Source organism: Canis lupus, chromosome 27, assembly GCF_011100685.1.
Source record: "Canis lupus familiaris isolate Mischka breed German Shepherd chromosome 27, alternate assembly UU_Cfam_GSD_1.0, whole genome shotgun sequence".
Taxonomy (NCBI): Eukaryota; Metazoa; Chordata; class Mammalia; order Carnivora; family Canidae; genus Canis; species Canis lupus.
The window spans coordinates 11449197-11470835 of record NC_049248.1 but is presented as its reverse complement, the minus strand read 5'-3'; the positions used below and the strand labels follow the sequence as shown (position 1 = coordinate 11470835).

The window sequence follows — 21639 nt, the reverse complement described above, 5'->3', positions numbered from 1 at the left end:
CCATCCCTACAGTGTTGCCCTCATTCAGATGGTTTGAGATGATTTACCACCACACCCACATCTCTTATAGCAGAAAGGAGGAAGGTGAAAGTCAATGGTCTGCCTCTTTCCTTTTAGGACAAAACTTAGAAATTGCATATATGATTTCTGCTTATGTCCTCTGGGAAATGCAGTCTTCATGTTGAGCTGTCATCAGGGAGAGAAGGGGAGAATGAGCTTCAAGGACAACAAGGAATCTCTGGGGTGCAAATATGAACAGGGTATGGTCTTTCCCTAAAAGTTGCTTACTTTGGTGGAAGAAAACAGATTTGTAAATAGGGAATTAAACATATTTTTTTACAACCCTGTGCTGTCATTTATCTCAACACTTTTACCATCTAACATTTTCATCCTATACTCAATGAACAACTGTCATTTCCCCCTCTTTCCAGTCTCTGGCAATCATTATTCCACTTTCTGTGTCTAAGAGTTTGACTACTTTAGATAAGTTATGCAAGTAGAATCATGCAGTGTTGGTCTTTCTGTGACTGTCTTGTTTTACATAGCATAGTATCTTTAAGCTTCATCCATATGACCTTGCTCATAGCCTGTGACAAGATTTCCTTCCTTTTTTCAGACTGAACAACATTTCACTGTATATACATACCACATCTTCATTAGCCACTCATTCAATGATGGACATTTGGATTGCTTCCACCTCTTAGCTACTGTGAATAATACTTCTCTGAACCAGATTGTGAAAATATCCCTTTGAGATCTTACTTTGAATTCTTTTGGATATATACCCAGAAGGAAGGTTGCCAGATTGTATGGCAGTTCTATCTTTAATTTTCTTGCGGAACCTCTACCATTTTCCATAATGGTTTCACCCCTTTACATTCCCACAAATGTGTAAGAGTTTTTCCACAGCCTGTGAACACTTGCTTTTCTGTCTGTTTTCTTGATAGTGTTCATCCTAATGGGTGTGAGGTGGTATCTTGTTGTTTTACCTGTTTTATTTCTTATCAATTCATTGATGGAACCATTCCCCTACCCCTAAGGACCTAAAAGGGTCTGATCTTAAGCCAAAATATTTAACAGACAAAACCATTATCTCCAGTCTCAAAATTTCCCCTGAGGGTGTGTACTAGTACCAAAGAAAACATGAGCCCTAAAACTTCATTCTAACCCCATGAAATCCATTTTTAATGTTATCATAGGGTGTTCGTTTCCTTGCTCAGTCACCACCAGGTAAGATTCTCAGCCAAATCTCAGAAATTATCATTTTCTTCATTCTCCTCTCTGTCTCCTTTTTATTTTAAGCATAGGGGTTTTGACCCTGGGAACTCATGTCCTAGAGGAACTAAAAGCCTACAAGGTCAATCTCTGGGAGCATACACATATCTCACGGTAGGCTGCCTTCCCCACATCCAATCAATCACCAGGTCCCTTTGACCCTTGGTAGTATCTTTAATATCTGCATCCTTTTGATGCCTAAGGCCACTACCATGCTCAACCTGCAGTAGCTCCTGCCCCTGCAGAGCCAAAGTTGACTTGTTTTTTGTCTCACAGATTTGTTTGATTAAGTCTCACCATGACCATCCTTGATTAAACAGCCTCAATGACCCTACTTTGCTGGCAGAATAATGACTCAACTTTTCAACTTTCAAAGCTCTGTGGGTCTGGTCCCTTATGCCACCACCTCCTCTCCCACCCTGCCCCTCCCCCTCCCCTGAGCTACTTACCTTATTTTCCATCAGCAACTTCTCTGTAATGAGAGTAATCTCACAGCTTTAACTCATTCTTCAAGGTTCATTTAAAGCTATAATCATGATAGCTGCCAATCGCCGAACATTTATTATATGCCAGTTGCCAGTTTGCATAGATTCCATCATTTAATTATCACAAAGGCCCTATGAAACCATTTCTATCATCCTCTGGCTTTGGTAGATGGGGAAAATGGAAAATGGAAGGGTAGAGTGATAGGGGCAAGCCCAATTCTCACAAGGACCTGGATTCCTGTCCAGGTGACCTGAGTCCAGAACCCCAGGCTTTAGCCATAATTCTACTACTCACATAATGATGCCTTCCACCTTTCCCATGTTGAGAATTCAATACAGATGAATAATCATTTATTTGGCAAGTGCCAGGCATAAAGCTCTGGAAATGTGGGCAATGGAAATCTGATTAAGGTGATTCCAGCCAGCTTATTGACATGTTCTTCCTCTATGTTCCCAAATTTATTATAGTTGACAGGACATGACACCTTGAACATTGCTATTCATGCACATTTTGTCTCCTCCAATACAGTATTTTTTAAAAATATTTTTGTTTATTTATTTATGAGAGATACACAGAGAGAGAGGCAGAGACATAGGCAGAGGGAAAAGCAGGCTCCACGCAGGGAGCCTGATGTGGGATTCGACAATCCCGGGACTCTAGGATCATGCGCTGAAGGCAGACACTTAACAGCTGAGCCCCCAGGTATCCCTCCTCCAATACACTATTACTGTCTTTTGCTTAGAGGCCTTTCTGTTTGTTTACCTTCTATAAACCAAAGATAAACCCAAAGATATGTTTATTGAATCCAAACGAATTCCACACTTACTTCAACTTGTTCTCTCTTCCCCAGGGAGCTTTCTGGGGACAATGCTCTGTCCTGTTCTTGCTGTAAAACAATGTTATCAACTCACTGGGACCTGGGTCTTTTTCATTTCAGCACCTAATAGTAATAGCTCATTTTTATTATGTAATTTCCTTATTCTAGGCATTTTAACATGAATATATTAATTTAATCCTTACAAAACCATTTTTTAAAAGATATTTTTTTTATTTGAGAGAGACAGAGCATGAGCAGGTAGGGGGCAGAGGGAGAAGGGAAGCCGACTCCCCATTGAGCAAGGAGCCCGATGCAGGACTCAATCCCAAAACCCCGGGATCATGACCTGAGACAAAGAGAGACGCTTAACCAACTGAGCCACCCAGGTGTCCTGAAGTAAACCCACTTTTTTTTTTTTTAAAGATTTTATTTATTTATTCATGAGAGATACACACAGAGAGAGGCAGAGACACAGGCAGAGGGAGAAACAGGCTCCATGTAGGGAGCCTGATGTGGGACTCGACCCCGGGACTCCAGGATCATGCCCTGGGCCGAATGAAGGCAGGCGCTAAACCACTGAGCCACCCAGGGATCCCAGTAAATCCATTTTTATCTCCATTTTGTACAAGAGAAAACTAAAGTCCTATGAGTTAGGTAACTTGCCCATGTTTGCAGGGTCAGGACTGACACTTGGGCTGTTGGCTTCCAGAGTCTGCAATTTTGACTTCCTTTGCCTGGTGCTTCTGCTTTAGTCATCATACTTCCCAGTTGCTCTGTAAATATCTGTTAAACAAATAGACATTGTTTTGAATTCCTGGCACTGCTTTAGGTTTCTTTGTATCTCACTATAAACTGCCTTTATAATATATGTGTTGACTTCCTCCACGGTTATAACTCCAAAGAAGGAAGCAGTTCTTTTGCACTGTTCCAGGTACTTAGTGTAATTGCTGGGTCCCTGAGCGGGTGTTAGAAAAAAATGCTTGATCTAACCCTGGAAGACTGGGCTAGTCTTTATCCATACCTGATCTGTGAGGTATGGCAGGTTCTGGGTACTCTGTTCCCCTGAGGAGAAACTTGAATGTTAGTCTCTGAAAACTGCTCCTTAAGGGAAGAATGACTCCTAGCCCGGAATGAATGAAGAACCTCATCGTGGATCAAATGCCTCGCTCGGTGCACCCACATGCTCCAGGGCCTGTGTCTGTTGAGGGTGAGAACTAGGGAGGCAAGAGACACATCCGGAGGATAGCACTCCTTTCTCAGCCCACTTGTCAGAAACTCATCTCACTCTGGAGAAAATATATGCAAAGGCTTTTGAGATCCTTTTAATGCTGTCAGGAAACTTCCCATGCTTCCTGCCAGGCCTATCTTTCAGCATTTAATTTGGTATTTAATGTAGAAACCAATTTATTATTTTTATTTTTTATTTTTAAAGAATATGTTATTTATTTATTTGAGAGAGATTGAGCAAGATAGAGAGCGCACAAGCACTAGCAGGGGTAGAGGCGGAGGGAGAAGCAGGCTCCCCACTGAGCAGGGAGCCTGATATGGGCCTTGATCCCAGGACCCCAGGATCATGATCTAAGCCAAAGGCAGATGCTTAACCGACTGAGCCACCCAGGTACCCCATAAAAATCAATTTAAAACAATCAAATTAATATCATGTATTTTCCAAAAAGGAGAGTGATAGTTTCCCTCTTCTTCCCCTCCCGAGGCCCCTCTCCTGTTCTAATTAGGTTAAATCTTGATTATTTAATTCTAGTGCTTCCTTTCTAGAAGACGATAGACAAACGAGATCAGAGACCAGTGACCAGGAGTCCTGTAGGCATTAATTTATTAACAAATATTTTTCTCATCTCCAACGTGCCAGACACTGTGCCAGGTGCTGGAGAAATTATAGAGAACAAAACAGGGAAAAACTTACACTCTTTTTAGGATGGTGAAGAAATTGGAAAACACCACAATAGCTACTTCTGACATCTGAAGAGAAAAGAAGGGCTAAATTTTTTATATATGGCTCCCAAAATAAAACTGAGATCAGCAGGTTAAAATAACAAGGCATATATTAGCCATCGCAAGGAATAATTGTCCAAATCTGAACTATTTTTTTCAAGGTAGTGAGTTCCCCATCACTAGGGCTGTCAGACCACTTGACAAGTGTGTTACGTAATGAAAAAAATACACTATATCAGAAAGAGAGTAAAGAAAATTGAGACCTACAGGCCCCATGGGAGTTTGACCCCAGAATGGGATATGCATCTGATAAAGACCTCATTTCCAGATAAGGGTCATGACTAGGAACTGAGGGCCCAGGCTGACTTGTGTGAGCCAACCACATTTCAGTCTACTCTGATCTTCTGGGAGGGGTCCTTAAGTCAGGGCTGTCCCCAAGAGCACATGGCCACTTACTACTGTCTGCCAGAGGACTGGGGACATCAGTGGCAGGAGCCAGGTCCTGACCATCAAGAAGTACTTGATTTCAATGACTTCTCTGCAGAGGGTATCTTCAGGTGAATCTGGAGTCACTTAGTCTCTCAGTCTCTCCTGTGCTCACCAAAAAATGGAGATAATAATGCCTGACACATAGAATCATGGTGCAGATCAAATAAGATCGTAGCACATGTGAAACCTTACGATCTTACTATTTCTGTTATCATGTAGCAATAGCAATAATTCTTATTCTCTTTGACAGTTCTCTTTATGGGACCAGCTGGGGTGAGAAGACTTAGCAACAGGGTTCTCCCTTAGGATCAGAGTAGCCAGCAGGTTTGACTGTGGCTCCAAGTCCCACACTCTGAAGCAAAGTAGCTTTTCTGGGGGCTCTGTAAAGCAGTATTTGGCCCCAGCCTGGGTGAAAACTTGCAACCTCAGGCCAGGAGGGGAATGGGACCCCGGGGAAGCTAGCTTTTGTTCCCTGCCTCTTCTGAGAAGCAGATCTTTGGTGCTAATGATTAAGGGACAACCCAATTTCACCTAAGACCTTATCAGAGTTTTCCATACTCCTGGCTTCTCCCTGCCCCCAGTCCCCTCTCCTGCCTTTGCTCCAGGGGCATTCTCATAGTGTGCGGGCGAGGCTTGCTTGTTCTTTCTTTCTTTAACAACCACCTGAAAGTACCGCCTGCAGGGACCTGGGACTGAGGGTTGCATAAAAGCTCAAAGGAACTTGTGCAGCACAGCTGGGGCCGGCCACATCCCTCCTTACCTTCACGGCCTCCCGTGCTCCCGCTGGCACCATGCTAACCAAGGCCCTGGTACTCACAACCTGGTTCGCCCTCGCTGTGGCTTACCCCGTAATACACCAGGGTAAGTGCACAGTTGGGAAGTCACCATGGGAGAATGAAACTAAAATTCTTTTATAGGGTGTGTGAATGCCATGCCGGGTCTTTCCTCAGGAGAAAGAGAACCGGAGAGACCAGCAGTGAATGTTGTAAAGTGAAATTATAGTGACTTGGTGTTAAGATGGGGATGGGTGGCTGGCCGAGCTCTGAAGCCTTGGACACATCCAGTGGCTAAGCTAAGATGTGGCTTAGGTGCTTACTTAGTATAAAGGTACTAAGTAAGGCTGGGCCAGCTGGGCTTAGGGTGGGTGATGGGCCAACTACTCAGGGTTTACTGTGGTCCTCTTCACTCTTGGGCCCTAGAGAGGCTTTATTCTCTTTAGTGCAGGTTGAAAAGTCCCAGGCTGTATCCTCCTTTTATCCAAGAGTGCAGTTCAAAGGACTTCAGTAACTAATTTGGTCCAATGCAATGGAAATCAGTGGGTCTGGAAACCTGGGGATCACATGGAAAGAGGAAAGAGGTGTCTTCATGAACCAGGCAGAAAGAAAGCTTTCCTCCAAAAGCTTTCCTAATTCTTTCTGAATTCAATTTGAGTTCTCGGGGAAGGGGCGGGGGGAGGTGTGTTCATTCACTGGCATTAAAATAATTACTTTCCCCCATCCTCTTCCTCCCTCTAGTAGTTCTCCAATTATCAGACGCTGAGTTTGGGATTCTTTACTGCGTATGAATGAATGATAAAAGCACAGTGACTAAATTAGAGTGCTAATGATTTTGGCCTCATTGGCAAGGTGCCTCTAACGTGGTCACCTAAGCAGCCTTGGTGACTGAGTATCTTTTCTGTAGCCCAAGAAGAGCCTGGGGGTATGCTCACCAGGCCTACACAGTTATAATGCTCTTATGGTTAGCAAGCCCCCAAATGTCTGGATTGTTCAATCTATGGGAAATACTGGAAAATGAAGTCCTAGACTTCAAAAATATGATAGAAGTAGCCCATTTCAGAGTCCATTCCTTTCTTGTTATGTATCTTGGAAATAGCTATTTTCCTTACTCCCTTTTTTGGTTTTCTGGGACCTGGAAGGATTATAGAGGGGATATCCTTGGAATCTTTATTCTGTTCCAGTCTGACCAATTCACATACAGAGGCACAGTATTAAATGCTTCTTCTTATACTGACACCCTCAAAGGGTGGTGGTATAGGGGCCACTCCTAGGGAGCAGTTAGTCTTCTGCATTTTCTAAGCACTTGGCAGAAGAGAAACTTGGGTTGAGACCATTTATTTTTTATTTTTATTTATTATTATTATTTTTTGAGACCATTTTTGATTCACTATACCTTTTTATGCTCCAGGTTTTCCTCAGGAAGAGATCTAGCTTGGAATGGTGTAGAGATGGTGAAAATATTCTTCCTAGAAAGTACTTAAACTATTGTTTGTTTGTTTTTTTGGCTCCTCTAGAATTCATTACTGACCTAGACTTGATCACTGACCTTGAGTTGCTTAATGAACTTGAGTTGATTAATGCCTTTGAGTTGACCGCTGGACTAGAGTCCACTGCTGACCTAGAGTCGACCACCCAAGAGTCCCCTACCCACCTGGAGTTGTCCACCACCACAGAGTCCACCATGACTCCGGGGTCCCCCACCAACCTCGAGCCCACTGCCACCCTGGAGTCTACCGCCGACCAGGAGTCCACAGCAACCCCAGAGTCCCCCACTGACCTGGTGTCTACTGCCACCCCAGAGTCCACTGCCACTCCAGAATCCCCCACCAACCTGGAGTCCACCACCACTCTAGAGTCTACCGCTGACCAGGAGTCCACAATGACCCCAGAGTCCCCCACTGACTTGGAGTCCACTGCCACCCCGGAGTCCTCCACCAACCTGCAGTCCACCGCCACCCCAGAGTCCATCACCGACCTGGAGTCCACTACCACCACTCCAGAGACCCCGGCCAACCTGGAGTCCACCGCTATCCCAGAGTCCGCCACTGACCTGGAGTCAACCACTAACCTAGTCTCCATTAGTGATGTAGAATCTACCACAGATGTGCATTTTGAGAATGCACAAACTTTCGGTAGGTGATGGTTTTGGCTTTAGAGGGGCCTGGGCAGGAGTTAGTGGGCTTCCATTTTTTGCATCCAAAAGAAAAAACCTGCTTTCCTCCAGTGTACTTGGTTCCCCAATGTAAGCTTATGATCATACCCATCTTCATTTTCTTGTCCTAGAATTATCTACTGAGGTGGAATCAAACATTCATAGCTTTGAGGAAGCAACCACTAAAGCCACTGGTAAGGATTTCTAACTTGAAAATGCAGAAATTTCTTCTTCCCTCCCTCTCTTTCCTTGTTTATAGCTTATTGCATAGAAATTTCCTATAGTAACATAGCTTTGGGCATACTTTTGCTGCTTTGAGGTAGAGTAAATTTTGTCAAAAGTTCTCTGAAACTTGAGGAAAATTCAAGCATTTTCCCAGAGTATCAGGGATTGGAATTGGTTGAATGCCAACATAGCTCCATCCCAGAGGTCTGCCCAGACCTAACCAGGATCAGCCTTCTGGGCTTCTCAAAGGGGAGGTGCTCCTTGGTGTCTCGAATGAATCAAAGGATGTGGTGGCCAAAATTTTCTTTTTCTAGTTCATTATAATTCAATTTATGTAGATAACTTTTTGAGAGAAGATTATGGCAAATGTAAATCTTATTTGAACATAGACTGAACAAAAGAGAAAAGGAATTTGAAAGCTTCATGAATTAAGCAGTGGTCCTGTCTCTGCCCATCCCTCTTTCAAGTCTCCACTTTCTTTCATTTTTTTGTCTTCCACTTAGCCAAGGGGCCATAAGATTCAATGCCTTCTATCTCCACAAACAAACCCTGATACTTTAAGGGATGCCTGGGATTTTTGCTAAGAAAGGCTCTTGGGTCTTACCTACAAAAGCAAATCTCTATACAATCTGATTCTTGTGTCTACAAATAGTAGCTAACATTTATTGAGATCTACTATATTATAGCACTGCTTTAAGTGTATTGTGGTATTGCAGGTAGTAGTTGGAGGAATCTAGAAACTGTGTATTACTGAAAAGGCCTATTAAAAAAAGATTGTTTCCTTGGCTTTAACATCTTTCTCTTTTACTGTCTTCCTTGAAGACTATACATCGTTTGCAACATGCAGCTCTACTTAGATATTGTGTTCTAACTTCCCAAATTATAGTAGTTGATTAAATAATTAATCTACATTAATGATAGCTCCCCTTGCCCCATAGGGCATTAGGAAAAATCTCATGTTTGACTACAAGATCCATCTGGTCATTTCTGCTAATATACTGGGCCCCATACCTCCTTTCTGACAGTGGAAATTATCAATAAAATGAGACTCTGTTTTTTTGCTCTGTATAATGCATTTACTTATTTAACTTTTTTCCAGTTTTATTGAAATATAATTGACATATAACATTGTATAAGTTTAAGGTGTACAACGTAGTGATTTAATGTAAATATATATTGAGAAGTTTTAATTTTTAATAGGAAGAAAAAAATCCATGGAGGGTCCAGCCTTTTAAATTAAGAAACTTATTCCTTTATTTCTAGAAAGTGTCACTGCTGCTCATTCAGAAGAGCCCATCACTAGAGGACCAGGTAAGGCCAAACATCTTTGTCTTTTTTTGCCTATGCTTGGTCTTTGAGGGATTTTTTTTCTTGGGAGGCTTTCCAGGACAGACTCAAGAAGTAGGACTCTAGTAGGGACTCTGCCTATGTTTACACTCTTCTCACTCAAGTGCCATGTTTGCTCAGCTTCTGGGGGAGAAGAGGGGAATCCAATTCTTACACATGAAGGTATGACCAGTTCAGGTGCTGTTTTCAGGGACTTATGAGTGAATGTAACCTTTTAACCAGATGCTCTTCATGGAGTGCATCTGTGTTCCATTTCTACCGGTAAGAATTGAGGCATGCAGAGTGCCTTGGCAGTTGGGAGAAGGAAGTTTTGGGTGCCACAGACTTAGTGGAGGTGTCTGTTTACCAGGGCTACTTGAGGCCATTAGCTGAATGCTAGACATACTACTGTGTGTGATCCTTATTGAAGTAAATAAAATCATTTCTTTACTTAATTGCAGAAGAGCCTGGAACTTCTGTGGGAAGCAACGAGTCCATCTCAGTACTTTTTTGTAAGTTTCTGCTCTCTTGCCCTGATTCCTTAACAGGGGTTTGATCCCATTTTCGGTGTTGGTTTTCATACACTGGGAAGGGAGTCCAAACTTACAACTTCTAGATTCTCAGATCAGTTAGAAAAGTTTACATGGAGTGCCAAGGTAACCTTTTCCCTCTCTGAAGTTTATCTTGCAAGCCTAACTGTCTGGATGTTCAGCAACCAAATAGGAATACGATAAACAAGTCCTTTCCCTTGAATTTTCCAAGATTCCATTTTTCCTGTCTATCTTGGGCACGGATTCAAGTTCAGTATGTGGAATCTTTTTTAAGGGAGAGCCTGAAGAGAAGGCATCAGATTTGCCAATGCACAGAACATATAATTCAGTTAAAAACTATAAAGACTTGGAGCTCTGAATCAAGAGCTCCCAGTTTTAATAGGTGGCCTTACTTTTGGCTTTTTTTGGAAACCTCTAAAATGGTTTCTTCGTGAAGTAAAATGGCTATCTGGACAGTGTGTAAGTATGTCCCTTCAGGCACAAGGTGATGTAGGGAGAATAAGGAGTTTACATTTTAAAGAAATTAAGTCACACATGCAAAGTCACAGTGGGCAGTGGGAAAGATGGGTCTGATCTTTTGAACACAAGTTTCTCTTGGTAACTCCTATTTTTTTTTTTTAATTTAGAAAATGAAGAAGACTTGCCATTAGTTATGAACATCACTCTCATCACTCTACTAACCACAACTCTCTAAAAATATTCTGAACTTCTGAACAAGGCTTCCATTCCATTATAGGAGACCAAATAACTGCAAAGGTCTAGTAAGATGTAAAATGTACCAGCTGAGGATAAACAGAGTGGTGAGAGTTATATCCACACAGAGGAGGGGTATCTCTTAACCATGTCCCATTACATAGGGGCTCAATAAATTTTTTTTGGAATTGAATTTTGAGAGAGGTTTTTATTTTATGAAGGAACAGATTGCCTAGTTGTCTGGGGTTAGTACCAATAATCACTTTATTTCTCTCTGGTAGATACTTTATAACCAGGCTCCTACCCTTAGTGGTTCCAGGAAAGCATGGAATCAACTATGAAAAGTATATTAGTTTTCTTATTTCTGCTATAACGAATTACTGCAAATTTAGTAGCTTAAAACAACACAGACCTATTATTTTACAGTTTTGTAGCTCAGAAGTCTGAAGGCATCTCACTGGGTTAAAAACACATTGAGGAAGAAAAAGCGTCAGTGGGGCCGAGTTCTTTTCTGGAAGGATCTATTTTCTCACCTACTTTCATCTTAAAAACCAGCAATAGCTGGTTGATTCTTATTATGACACTGACTACTGCCTGCCTCTTCCACATTTAAAGACCCTAAGAACACATTGGGCCCCACCGGGGATAACCTGGGATAATCTCTAATCTCAATTGATTAGCAACTTTAATCCCCTTTGCCATGCAATTTAACATATTCACTGATTCTGGGAATTAGGTGAGCATTTTTGTGAGACCATTCTTCTTCATACCACAGACAGGATAGGACATCTCACTCTAAAGCTGGTTTAGTTCAGTGCAAGATGGAGACAATTTCCCATGCTTTTTTATATTTACACTAGATTTTTAAGAGAGGATATATATGAATTCATGTAAAATTAGTTGGCATCTGTTTGTACTTTGCAGTATGCATATGCAATAGTGTAAATGACAAGGTAAAATGGCAGAAATTCAGACTAGAAAGTGGGGAGAAACAGATTTTAGGTGTATCTCTGCCATGTGTGAACCCCAGGCGCTTTTTGGAAAATGAGTCAGTTATACCAGGTTGATGAAAACTTACTTTTTTCTTGTTAATATATTTCAAAAAATAATACACCAATGTTTGGGATTGTTAATTTAAAGAATTTGTAGCTGGGTCATCTGGGTGACTCAGCTGGTTAAGCCTCTGCCTTTGGGTCAGATCATGATCCTGGGGTTCTGGGATTGAGACACTGGTCGGGCTCCCTGCTCAACTGGGAGTCTGCTTCTCCCCCTGCCACTCGCTTTGCTCATGCTTGCACTCTCTCTCTCTGAAATAAAATAAAATCTTAAAAAAAAAAAAAAAGAATTAGTAGTTTACTAACCTGTCTCAGGGAAAATTATTCCATGCTTTCCAGTGATTGTTATACAACATGCAATAAATCCCTCACTCTTATGATGAGCTTGTACAAGAGCACGTCAGATTTTAGGATTCTTTGTCCTAGCTCCAGCAAGCCACTTATCTCAGGTCTTTTCCTCTAAGTAGGAAAGTAGTTCCAAGGCCTCTGCTGATTCCTTTCAAGATGATAAATCTATTTCTGTTTTATCAGTTACTATTTTTCCAATTTTTCTTCCCATTTTCTTCTTAGTTTCAAGTAGATTTCAGTATGGACTTTTAGGATGGGTGGTTGAAATGGTTTGTGAAATTAAGCCAGGAAAAGAGTTAGTGAACTCAAAATAGGCACTCATTAGTATCTATCTAGGATAGAAAAAAGATTTCATTTCAAATTCTAACTGATAAGTTAAAGGTGGCTGCTTAGAGAATAATGAGGTGAGTACCAAACCTGGAGACTAGTAGAAGGGGAATTTGTAACATGTGTGCTGAGTATTTTGCTGATCCTGGTAGAAGTGTCATTGAAGTGATGGGTTTAGATGTGGTCATTTAGGGAGGAGTATACACACTGGAGGATTAAGGCACCTAAGACAGCCCTAAGGAAACTTGATGACACACAGAGCAAGCAAATGACAAGGAGCCCCACACAATTACTGCCCTAATGATAGGGGGTACCACTGAAGCCTTGCCTGTGCCAGGCAGGGCTGAGCTGAGAGCTTTACTAAGTTATTTATACCATGTACAAGTTTTGTATATTATTAATTATATACAATTTATTGCACCCTAAAATAAATAAATGGTATTTGTGAAATGTATGAACAAATATAAATATTGCACCAGTTTTGGTAACAGTATAAGCTATTATATTTCTGTAATCCAGGAACACACAATTTTCAAATATTTGGTTTACATTTACTGTAGTGATTTATATGGTGGGGCTTAAATCTGCCATTTTACTTTTTGGTTTTCCTTTTTTCTTTCTTTTTTTTTTTTTACTATTTTCTATGTCTTGACTTGTGAGTTGCTTGAACATTTTTAAAAAATTCCATTTTGAAAAAAAAATTCCATTTTGGTTTCTCTATATATTTTTTAAAGATTTTATTTATTTATTCATGAGAGACACAGAGAGAGAAAGAGGCAGAAACATAGGCAAAGGGAGAAGCAGGCTCCACACAGGGAGCCTGATGTGGGATTCGATCCCAGGACTCCAGGATCACACCTTGGGCCAAAGGCAGACGCTAAACCGCTGAGCCACCCAGGTGTCCCTCTATAATATTTTTGAGTGTATTTCTTTGTACAGATTTATTTTAGTGGTTGTGTAGGTGTTACATTATAGGCACATAATTTATCACAGTCTGCTATGGTCAACATTTTAGTCAGTGAAGTAGAGAAATCTTACCCCCTTGTCTCCATTTACCTTCCTCTGTTTATAATTGCCTTAAATATTACTCTGCATACACTTAAAACCATAATCCATAGTGTTATCATTTCTACTTCAAGTGTCAAACATTTAGAAAACTCAAGAGAAGAGAAAAGATGTATTTTATTTGCCCACATTTTCCCCTTTCCATGATTTTCTTCCTTCTTGATGTTTCATAATTCCTTCTATTAGGACTTCCTTCTGTTTGGAGAAATTCCTTTAGCCAGTCTTTTAAGGTAGGTCTGCTGGTGACAAATTCTCTTATTTACCTTCAACCAGTATCTTTATTTCCCTTCTATTCCTAGAAGATAAATTCACCATATATTGAAATCAGAATTGACAGTTCTTTTCTTTCAGCACTTAAAACATATGCCACTTCTTTCTGGCTTTCTTTCTTTTTTTTTTAAAATAATGATTTCTGCTATCATTTGTATTCCATTTCCCTTATAGACAAGTTGTTTCTCTTGCTGCTTTCAACATTATTTTCTTTGTCAGTATTTTCAGATGTTTCTGTGTCTTGGTATGGGTTTCTTTGAGTTTATCTTGGTTGGAGTCTGCTTGCCTTTTTGATTCCTTAAGTTTACATCTTTTGCCAAATTTGGGAAGTTTGCAACCATTACTACTTGGAGTTTTCTCTCAGGCATGACCTCTTTCTCTTCTCTTCCTGGGACTCAGATAACAGGCATAATAAACTTTTCTTACAATACTACAGGATCCTAAGATTCTGTTAGTTTTTTTTTTTTTTTAATTTTAGTTTATTTCCTCTTTGTTGTTCAGACTGGGTAATTTCTATTGTTCTATCTTCCAGTTCATGGATTCTTCCCTCAGCTATTGAACCCATCCATTAAATTTTAAAAATTTGGTTATTGTAATTTTCAATTTCAATTTTCTAAAATTTCCTTTTGGTTCCTTTATGTGTTTCAGTCTCATTTTTGAGACTTTTTGTTTCTTTGCTAGGTTTTAAAAATTCATTTTAAGCATGTTTGTAATTGCTCATTGAAGCATTTTTATGACATCTGCTTGAAAATCTGTGTCAGATAATTACAATATCTGAAAACATTTTTCATCCCCTTTCTTCTCAAAGACCATACTCAAACAAAAACAATAGGAAACAGAAATGCAAACACTATTTTTGCTAAGAGGGTTATAGGACATTTTAGGACAATTATAAGCCACAATATATGAAGACTAAAAACAGACGGAATGGTTAATGATGTAACAGAAAGGAGAAAGATAATACTCAAGTACCTGTAGAAATCTGGTTAGGGGAAAGTGATACCAAATAGAAGTATTCCAGCTGTCCTCATAGAGTGCTGGCTAGGCTCAAGGACTGTGGACACAGGTGCTCTGAAGATTAGATTGAAGTTGGGGTAGTGGTGGTAAAACAGGTGGCAGGAAATAGATTCTTATCCTCCCTTATTCCAATTCGAGAGAGAGATGTATTCTCTAGAAAACTGAACCAGAGAGGTTTGGGACTTGGGATAGCTGTCACTGAAGAAGATATGAGTGAGATATGTTCTAAAAGCAGGGCAAAAAATTAAAATATATATGTATGTACAAAATATTAAAAAAATACATATATTATATATATATTTTTTATTTATTTATGGTAGTCGCACAGAGAGAGAGAGAGAGAGGCAGAGACACAGGCAGAGGGAGAAGCAGGCTACATGCACGGGGAGCCCGATGTGGGATTCGATCCCGGGTCTCCAGGATCGCGCCCTGGGCCAAAGGCAGGCGCCAAACCGCTGTGCCACCCAGGGATCCCCTATAAAATATATTGTATATATGTATAGAATATATATGTATATATATACAACCACTAAAACATAAAACATATTGTACATATATAAAAGTAGGCAAAAAAATTTTAGGGCAATTGAGTGAAATGAATGGAGAGATGCTCAACATCTTACCCTGGCCAGCTCCCAAGTGCCAGTAGTGAAGATTATTCCTGCCAAGCAGCAGACAAGAAGATTCTTCTGAAGTCTTACAGTGTTCTCAGAGATAGCATCTGGAGGTAAGTCTTCGACAAAATAGCTATCAGGCCACTTGGTCATACTACTGAGGTGCACATGTTTCTACAAAACTCTTACAATGCATACAGGTTTCCTGATTATCTGTGTCTATTTTTTTTTTTTTTTTATGAAAAGAAAGCAGAGAATCACCAGACATTTTGAAAAATCTCCATCAAATAACACTTAAGAAACACTAAAAGGGGGGGACGCCTGGGTGGCTCAGTGGTTGATCATCTGCCTTTAGCTCAGGGCATGATCCTGGAGTCTTGGGATTGAGTCCCACATCTGGCCTCCCACATGGAGCCTGGTTCTCTCTCTGCCTGTGTCTCTGCCTCTCTATCTCTCTGTGTCTCTCATGAATAAATAAATGAAATCTTAAAAAAATAAAAAGGAATTATTAAAAAAAGAATAAAAGAAACACTAAAGGGAATTCAGAGGAAACAAAAAACATGAAGAATAGAGGAAACATTTAAGAAACTACATATACTAAGATACTACATAATATATTCTGAGGGATAAGAATAGATACTGTTCCTTACAACAAAAATAGGATGCTACTAAATAAAGAATCACTCAGGGGTGCCTGGCTGGCTCAGTTGGAAGAGCATGGAACTCTTTATCTTGCAGTGGTGAGTTCAAGCCCCATGATGGGTTTGGAGATTACTAAAAATAATAAAAACTTAAAAAAAGAAAAGAATCCATCAGAAAACAGAAATATTGACATGTACATTTAGTTGATAAGTTCAATAGAAGATAAAATTAAGGAACTCTCCTATAAAATCGGTAGGTGAGAAAAGGAATAAGAAAATTCAATTCACACAAATTTCAAAGAAAATAGAAAACAGTGGGAAAGAAATTATCAATGACATGCTGCAGAAACTGTCCAGTGATTACCCACAGGCTCACACTTAGCATTTGCGAGGGCCCCTGTGGGAGTATGAATGGAGGCCTGCATAGGCTATCTCTAAATATGCACAAGTTATAAACTGAGCAAGACCTTAGGTTTAAGCCACATATCCACCCAAGTCTGCTGCCTTTTCCTTGGAGATCGCCCATTTGAACAAACCTAGAGACTAAAGGAGCCATGTGTTTCCCTGCATCACCCTTGCTCCTGCAAACTGAGAGGTGGCGATGGAGCAGAGTGTTTACAGGAACAACAGAGGGGAAGCTGTTCTGAGTCCAGGGCTGACTTGGTCAAGCTTCTGTGGAAACCTGGTAGGCAAGTTTTTCTCCCTCTAGCCTCATTCCTGATTTAGGATTTCCAGAAAGTTTCAAACACCTCCAGAATCGGTATCATTGAACACAGGAGTGGCCGATAGCACAGTTTCCAAGGGGTTGTGGGTGGGAGAACCTGTCTGCCTTGTCTCTGGTACCCCAAGGCAGAACCTGTGAATTGTTTCTCTTGACGCTTTCTCAATCCTGCATTCTCAGGCTTGAAGGGCCCTAGTTTAGCCTTTCTCCTTCTCCCATCATTCTTGTTTTTTAACAGTATACTTGATGAGCTTTTTCTAATGAGTGAAAAGAAAGAACAATGCCTTTGGTTTCGGTATTTGTGTGAGGCCCCTTCTAAATTGCAGGGCCCGGTGCAGGGAGCCATCTTGGAATACAGTGCACAGTACAACAAATGGAAAAACAATGCACATTAACATATATCTAATTAAATTTTAGGGATAAAAAGATGATCCTGAAGATTTCAGTGAGCAAGATAGTCATATGTAATGAACTGAGAGTCAGCATGATAATGGAACAGTGGAATGGTGTCAGAAAGATTCTACATAAACATCATTTTCAGTCTTACATTCAATCAGGGTATGGGTTGGGTGTGGGGGTAGACTAGAGTCATTCTCAGACATGAAAGATATCGAGATATTTTGCCTCTCACGCACTCATGCACTCATTTGCAAGAAGATAAGGCATGGTGTGCTTTCACCAAAACAAAAAAAAAAAAAAAACAAAAAAAACCACAAAAAATACAAAAATAGGAAGGCATTAACTCAAGATATCCATCATTTTACCTGATGTGGTTTGAAGTGGTGGGGTTCAGAGCCTATGGTCAAGGAAGAATACTTGAGATGTCTTTGGTGCACAAAGGTGATTTTATTAAAGCACAGGGACAGGACCCATGGGCAGAAAGGGCAGTTGCCCCAGGACTGTGAGGGGCAATTGACTATATACAGTGGAGTTGGGGGAGGTAAAGATAAGGGTAGTTTCCAGAAGGACTTTCATATGCTAAAGAAGACTCATAGGATCCTGGAAGGATAATAGTCAAGCTAAGGTCATTTTTTCCCTCTAGCAAGGCATTCACTTTAAGGCAGTTGGGAGTTTCCCGGAGAAATGCTATACTCTGCCTGTCTCAAGTGCCTGTCCCTGGGCTATGGATTATAAGGACCTTTAATTTCATCTATATTTTCTTCTGCCTTTGTTCTCATCTCTCTACTTAAAAGGGAGAAAAGAAAATCTCCAAAAAAAAAAAAAAAAGCAAATTATTTTACAGGTTTGATGGTGAGGAAAATTGAGGTGAGGAACTTTGCTCATCTAGTTGGAGGTTGCAGGACAGCTTATGTTTATTTATTTTTATAAAAATTTTATTTATTTACTTGAAAGAGAGAGAGAACACAAAAGGGGAGGGGCAGGAGGAGAGGAAGAGGCAGGCTCCCAGCCAAGCAGAATGCTGGACTAGATCCCAGAACCCCAGGATCACGACCTGAGTGAAGGCAGACGCTTAACCACTGAGCCATCAGGAACTCTGGCTTAGATGTTTAAAAAAAGGAAAAAGATAATTATTAACTCTTGGGAAAACAAAAAGTTTGGGGATGAAATAATACAAATGTAATTAACAGGTGATGTTAGATGTAGAGTTGATGTTGGTGACTATAGGATTTAACAATAAACAAAGGCAAAAATATTTTTTGTTAAAAAAAAATTCCCACCAAAGAATCTTCAGCATCTGCAGCTGGACACTGCAGGGCTTACTAGGAGGGAGCAGCTCCTTCTCTGTCATTCACCCCACCTCTGTCATTGTTGGAAACAATTTGAGGAAAACAAGGTTGTTATCAGAGGTCAAGTGGGGAGTGAAGGGTTGGAGTTGGGAGCTCTCCTCCTTCCCTCTTGGCGCTTTCCTCTCCATGAAACTACATCTGGAGGTTCTGGGAGAACTCTGAATTACTTATAAATGCCTCTTTGTAATGATGCTTAAAGGGCACCTTGGCTGGGTGGCTCAGTCAGTTTAAACTTCTGCCTTTGGCTCAGGTCCTGAGATGGAGCCCCATTTCAGGCTGAGGGAGCCTGCTTCTCCCTCCCCCTCTGCTCATGCTCTGTCTCACTTTCTCTCTCATAAATAAATAAATAAATAAATAAATAAATAAATAAATAAATAAAATCTTTAAAAAAAAATAAAGGGCACCTGGCTTCTCCTTGGACAAGTGATGACAGAGAGATAGAGATAGAAGAACAAAAGAGTGAATTCATTCTCATAAGTGACACATCACCATTTCTGCTGCATTCTGTTTTTTAAATTAGCTTTATTTAAACAAAAACAAAAACAAGAACAGTTCACCCATTTTTCCTCAATCTCCACCCCTGGGTTCTGGAAACCACCAATCTGTTCTCTGAATCAATGAGCTTGGGTTTTTAATCACTAAATTTTTATTTAAGATTCCATACATAAGAACATTTGTCTTTTTCTGTCTATTCACCTTAGCATGATCCTCTGTAGGTCCATTCATGTCCCAAACGCAAGATTTCCTTCTTTTTATGGTTGAGTTTTTCTTATCTTTTTTTCTTATCTTTTTTATGTCTGAGTATTTTATGGTTATTATTTTTTGTTTATTGCCATCTAACAGGTGTGAAGTGGTATCTCATTATGTTTTGATATGAATTTCCCTGATGATGAGTGATGTTGAGCATCTTTTTGTATGTCTCTTGGCCACTTGAATAAGTTTTCTTTGGAAACATGTCTTTTCAGATCTTCTGTCTATTTTTTACTTGGATTGTTTTTTGTTTTTGTTTTGTTTGCATTTGAGTTGTATGAGTTCTTTATATATTTTGGATATTAGCCAGATATATTAGATTATCAGATATATTAGTTGCAAAGATTTTCTCCCATTCTATAGCTTTGTCTTTTTATTTTATTGATTCTTTTGCTATGCAGAAGCCTTTTAGTTTGACATAGTCCTGCTCTTTATCTTTTGTTTGTTTTAAAGATTCTATTTATTTATTCGTCACAAACACACACACACACACACACACACACAAATACACGCATGCGCGCGCACGCACTTGCACAGAGGCAGAGACATAGGCAGAGGGAGAAGCAGGCTCTATGCAGGCACCCTGATGTGGGACTCAATCCTAGGGCCCCGGGATCACACCCCGAGCCAAAGGCAGATGCTTAACCACTGAGCCACCCAGGCATCCCTAGTTTTGCTCTTTGATTTTTGCTTTTGTGACCTGTGCTTTTGTTGTTTTATACAAAATAAATCATTACCAAGACCAATCATCAAGGAGCTTTTCTGCTATGTTTTCTTCTAGGAGTTTTACACTTGCAGGTCTTACACTTAGGTCCTGAGTTATTTTGAGTTAATTTTTATGAGTGTAAAATAGAGAACCAGTTTTATTCTTTTGCATATGAACATCCAGCCTTTACCATATATTTCTTGAAGAGACTATCATTTTTCCATTGAGTATTTTTGGTCGCCTTGTCAAATATTAGTTGACCCTATATGTGTGGGTTTATTTCTGGGCTCTCTATTCTGCTTTTTGGTTACATGTCTGTTTTTATGCCAATACCATATTTTTTTTGCTTAGGATAGCATTTTAATATAGTTTGAAATCAGGATTCAACTTTCTGTAATTAAAAAAAATCACTTTATGTATTTAGTTAATGTATCAGCCAATATAAATTAATGGAAAATATATTTAATTTAACCTTAAATTGTACAAAATATATCAAGGAAAAACTGCATTAGTATCTGGTGAAAAATATTGAGGTAACTTTCCACATATTAGTAAAAATCTTAAAGAACTAAAAAGTGATAGGCTAGCAGCTCATTTACCTATTTTCTAATATTTTTTTTTGTTCAAGTACTTTACTTCAAGTTCTAAATATTAAAGATGAAGAAAATTTGCTAAGCTAAGGTAGAATTTAAAGGCTAACTATAGGGCACCTGGGTGGCTCCATCAACTAAGCATCTGCCTTCAACTCAGATCATGATTCCAGGGTCCTGGGATTGAGCCTTACATTAGGCTCCCTGCTCAGTGGGGAGTCTGCTTCTTCCACTGTCCCTGCTTGTACTCTTTCTCATTGTCAAACAAATAAATAAAATCTTTAAAATAGAAAAAAAGAAAAAAAAAGCCCAGTTGTAAACGGACATTTGACCTTGACCTCACAATCAGATCCATGTTTAACTTTTATAATTTTAAGTTTGCAAAGTATTATATTTAAAAAAGCATTTAAATGGAAGAATTTGTTAAGTGTGCATGGGAATAGAAATTATAAAACAAGAGAATAAAATGTAGAACTTTATAAAAATATAAGACTTTTATATCACAATAACAACAAAAAAAGAAAAACAGTACAACAAAACATTCAAAAACTAAAAGAGGTTAAATAACAAATGAGAAATAGGGATACATAGTTGAAACATCTGGGAAAATTAATTACTTTTTACAAATTGTGTAGTAAAAGACTCTGAGACTGTCACCTTTGTCAAATGTCCAATACTATAACATATGTGTGAGTCTGGAGAGTTCAAGATGCAAGATGCAGGTTATTGTTCATGTTGGGATAGGGGATGTTTGGCTCTGGGAATGTTTCTGGTTGGGAGTTTGTTTATACTCTTCTCTCTCTCTTTTTCTTTTCTTAATTAAAGGAATAAACAGAAAGAATGGTCTGAACCATTCTTGCTCAGCCAACAAATAAAAATACAATCTGCTTTCAGTCAGCAGCATCATTCTTATTGTGACTCATCATATTTCTACGTGTAAGATTATGTCCTTATTTTACAGGACTTTTTCCTACCCATTGATTGATTCAAAAGGAAATAAACAATCATCTCTGTTTCTGTCCTGGCCTGGTGGTATGTTTAGCATCT

General features: G+C 39.7%; 1 protein-coding gene and 1 long non-coding RNA gene across 2 annotated transcripts; both read left to right on the top strand.

Annotated features, from left to right (window-relative positions):
• Positions 1 to 5808: 5808 nt before the first annotated feature.
• Positions 5809 to 9896, top strand: LOC119877659 (sialidase-like). Its single transcript, XM_038577906.1, has 5 exons — positions 5809 to 5878; positions 7308 to 7925; positions 8077 to 8139; positions 9434 to 9481; positions 9784 to 9896. Exons 1-5 carry the CDS (start codon positions 5809 to 5811, stop codon positions 9894 to 9896), a joined length of 912 nt encoding a protein of 303 aa, XP_038433834.1.
• Positions 9897 to 9954: 58 nt separating this feature from the next.
• Positions 9955 to 10933, top strand: LOC119866323. The gene is made up of 2 exons (XR_005379634.1): positions 9955 to 10008; positions 10674 to 10933. It is a non-coding gene; the product is annotated as an uncharacterized LOC119866323 (long non-coding RNA).
• The last annotated feature ends 10706 nt before the right edge of the window (positions 10934 to 21639 follow it).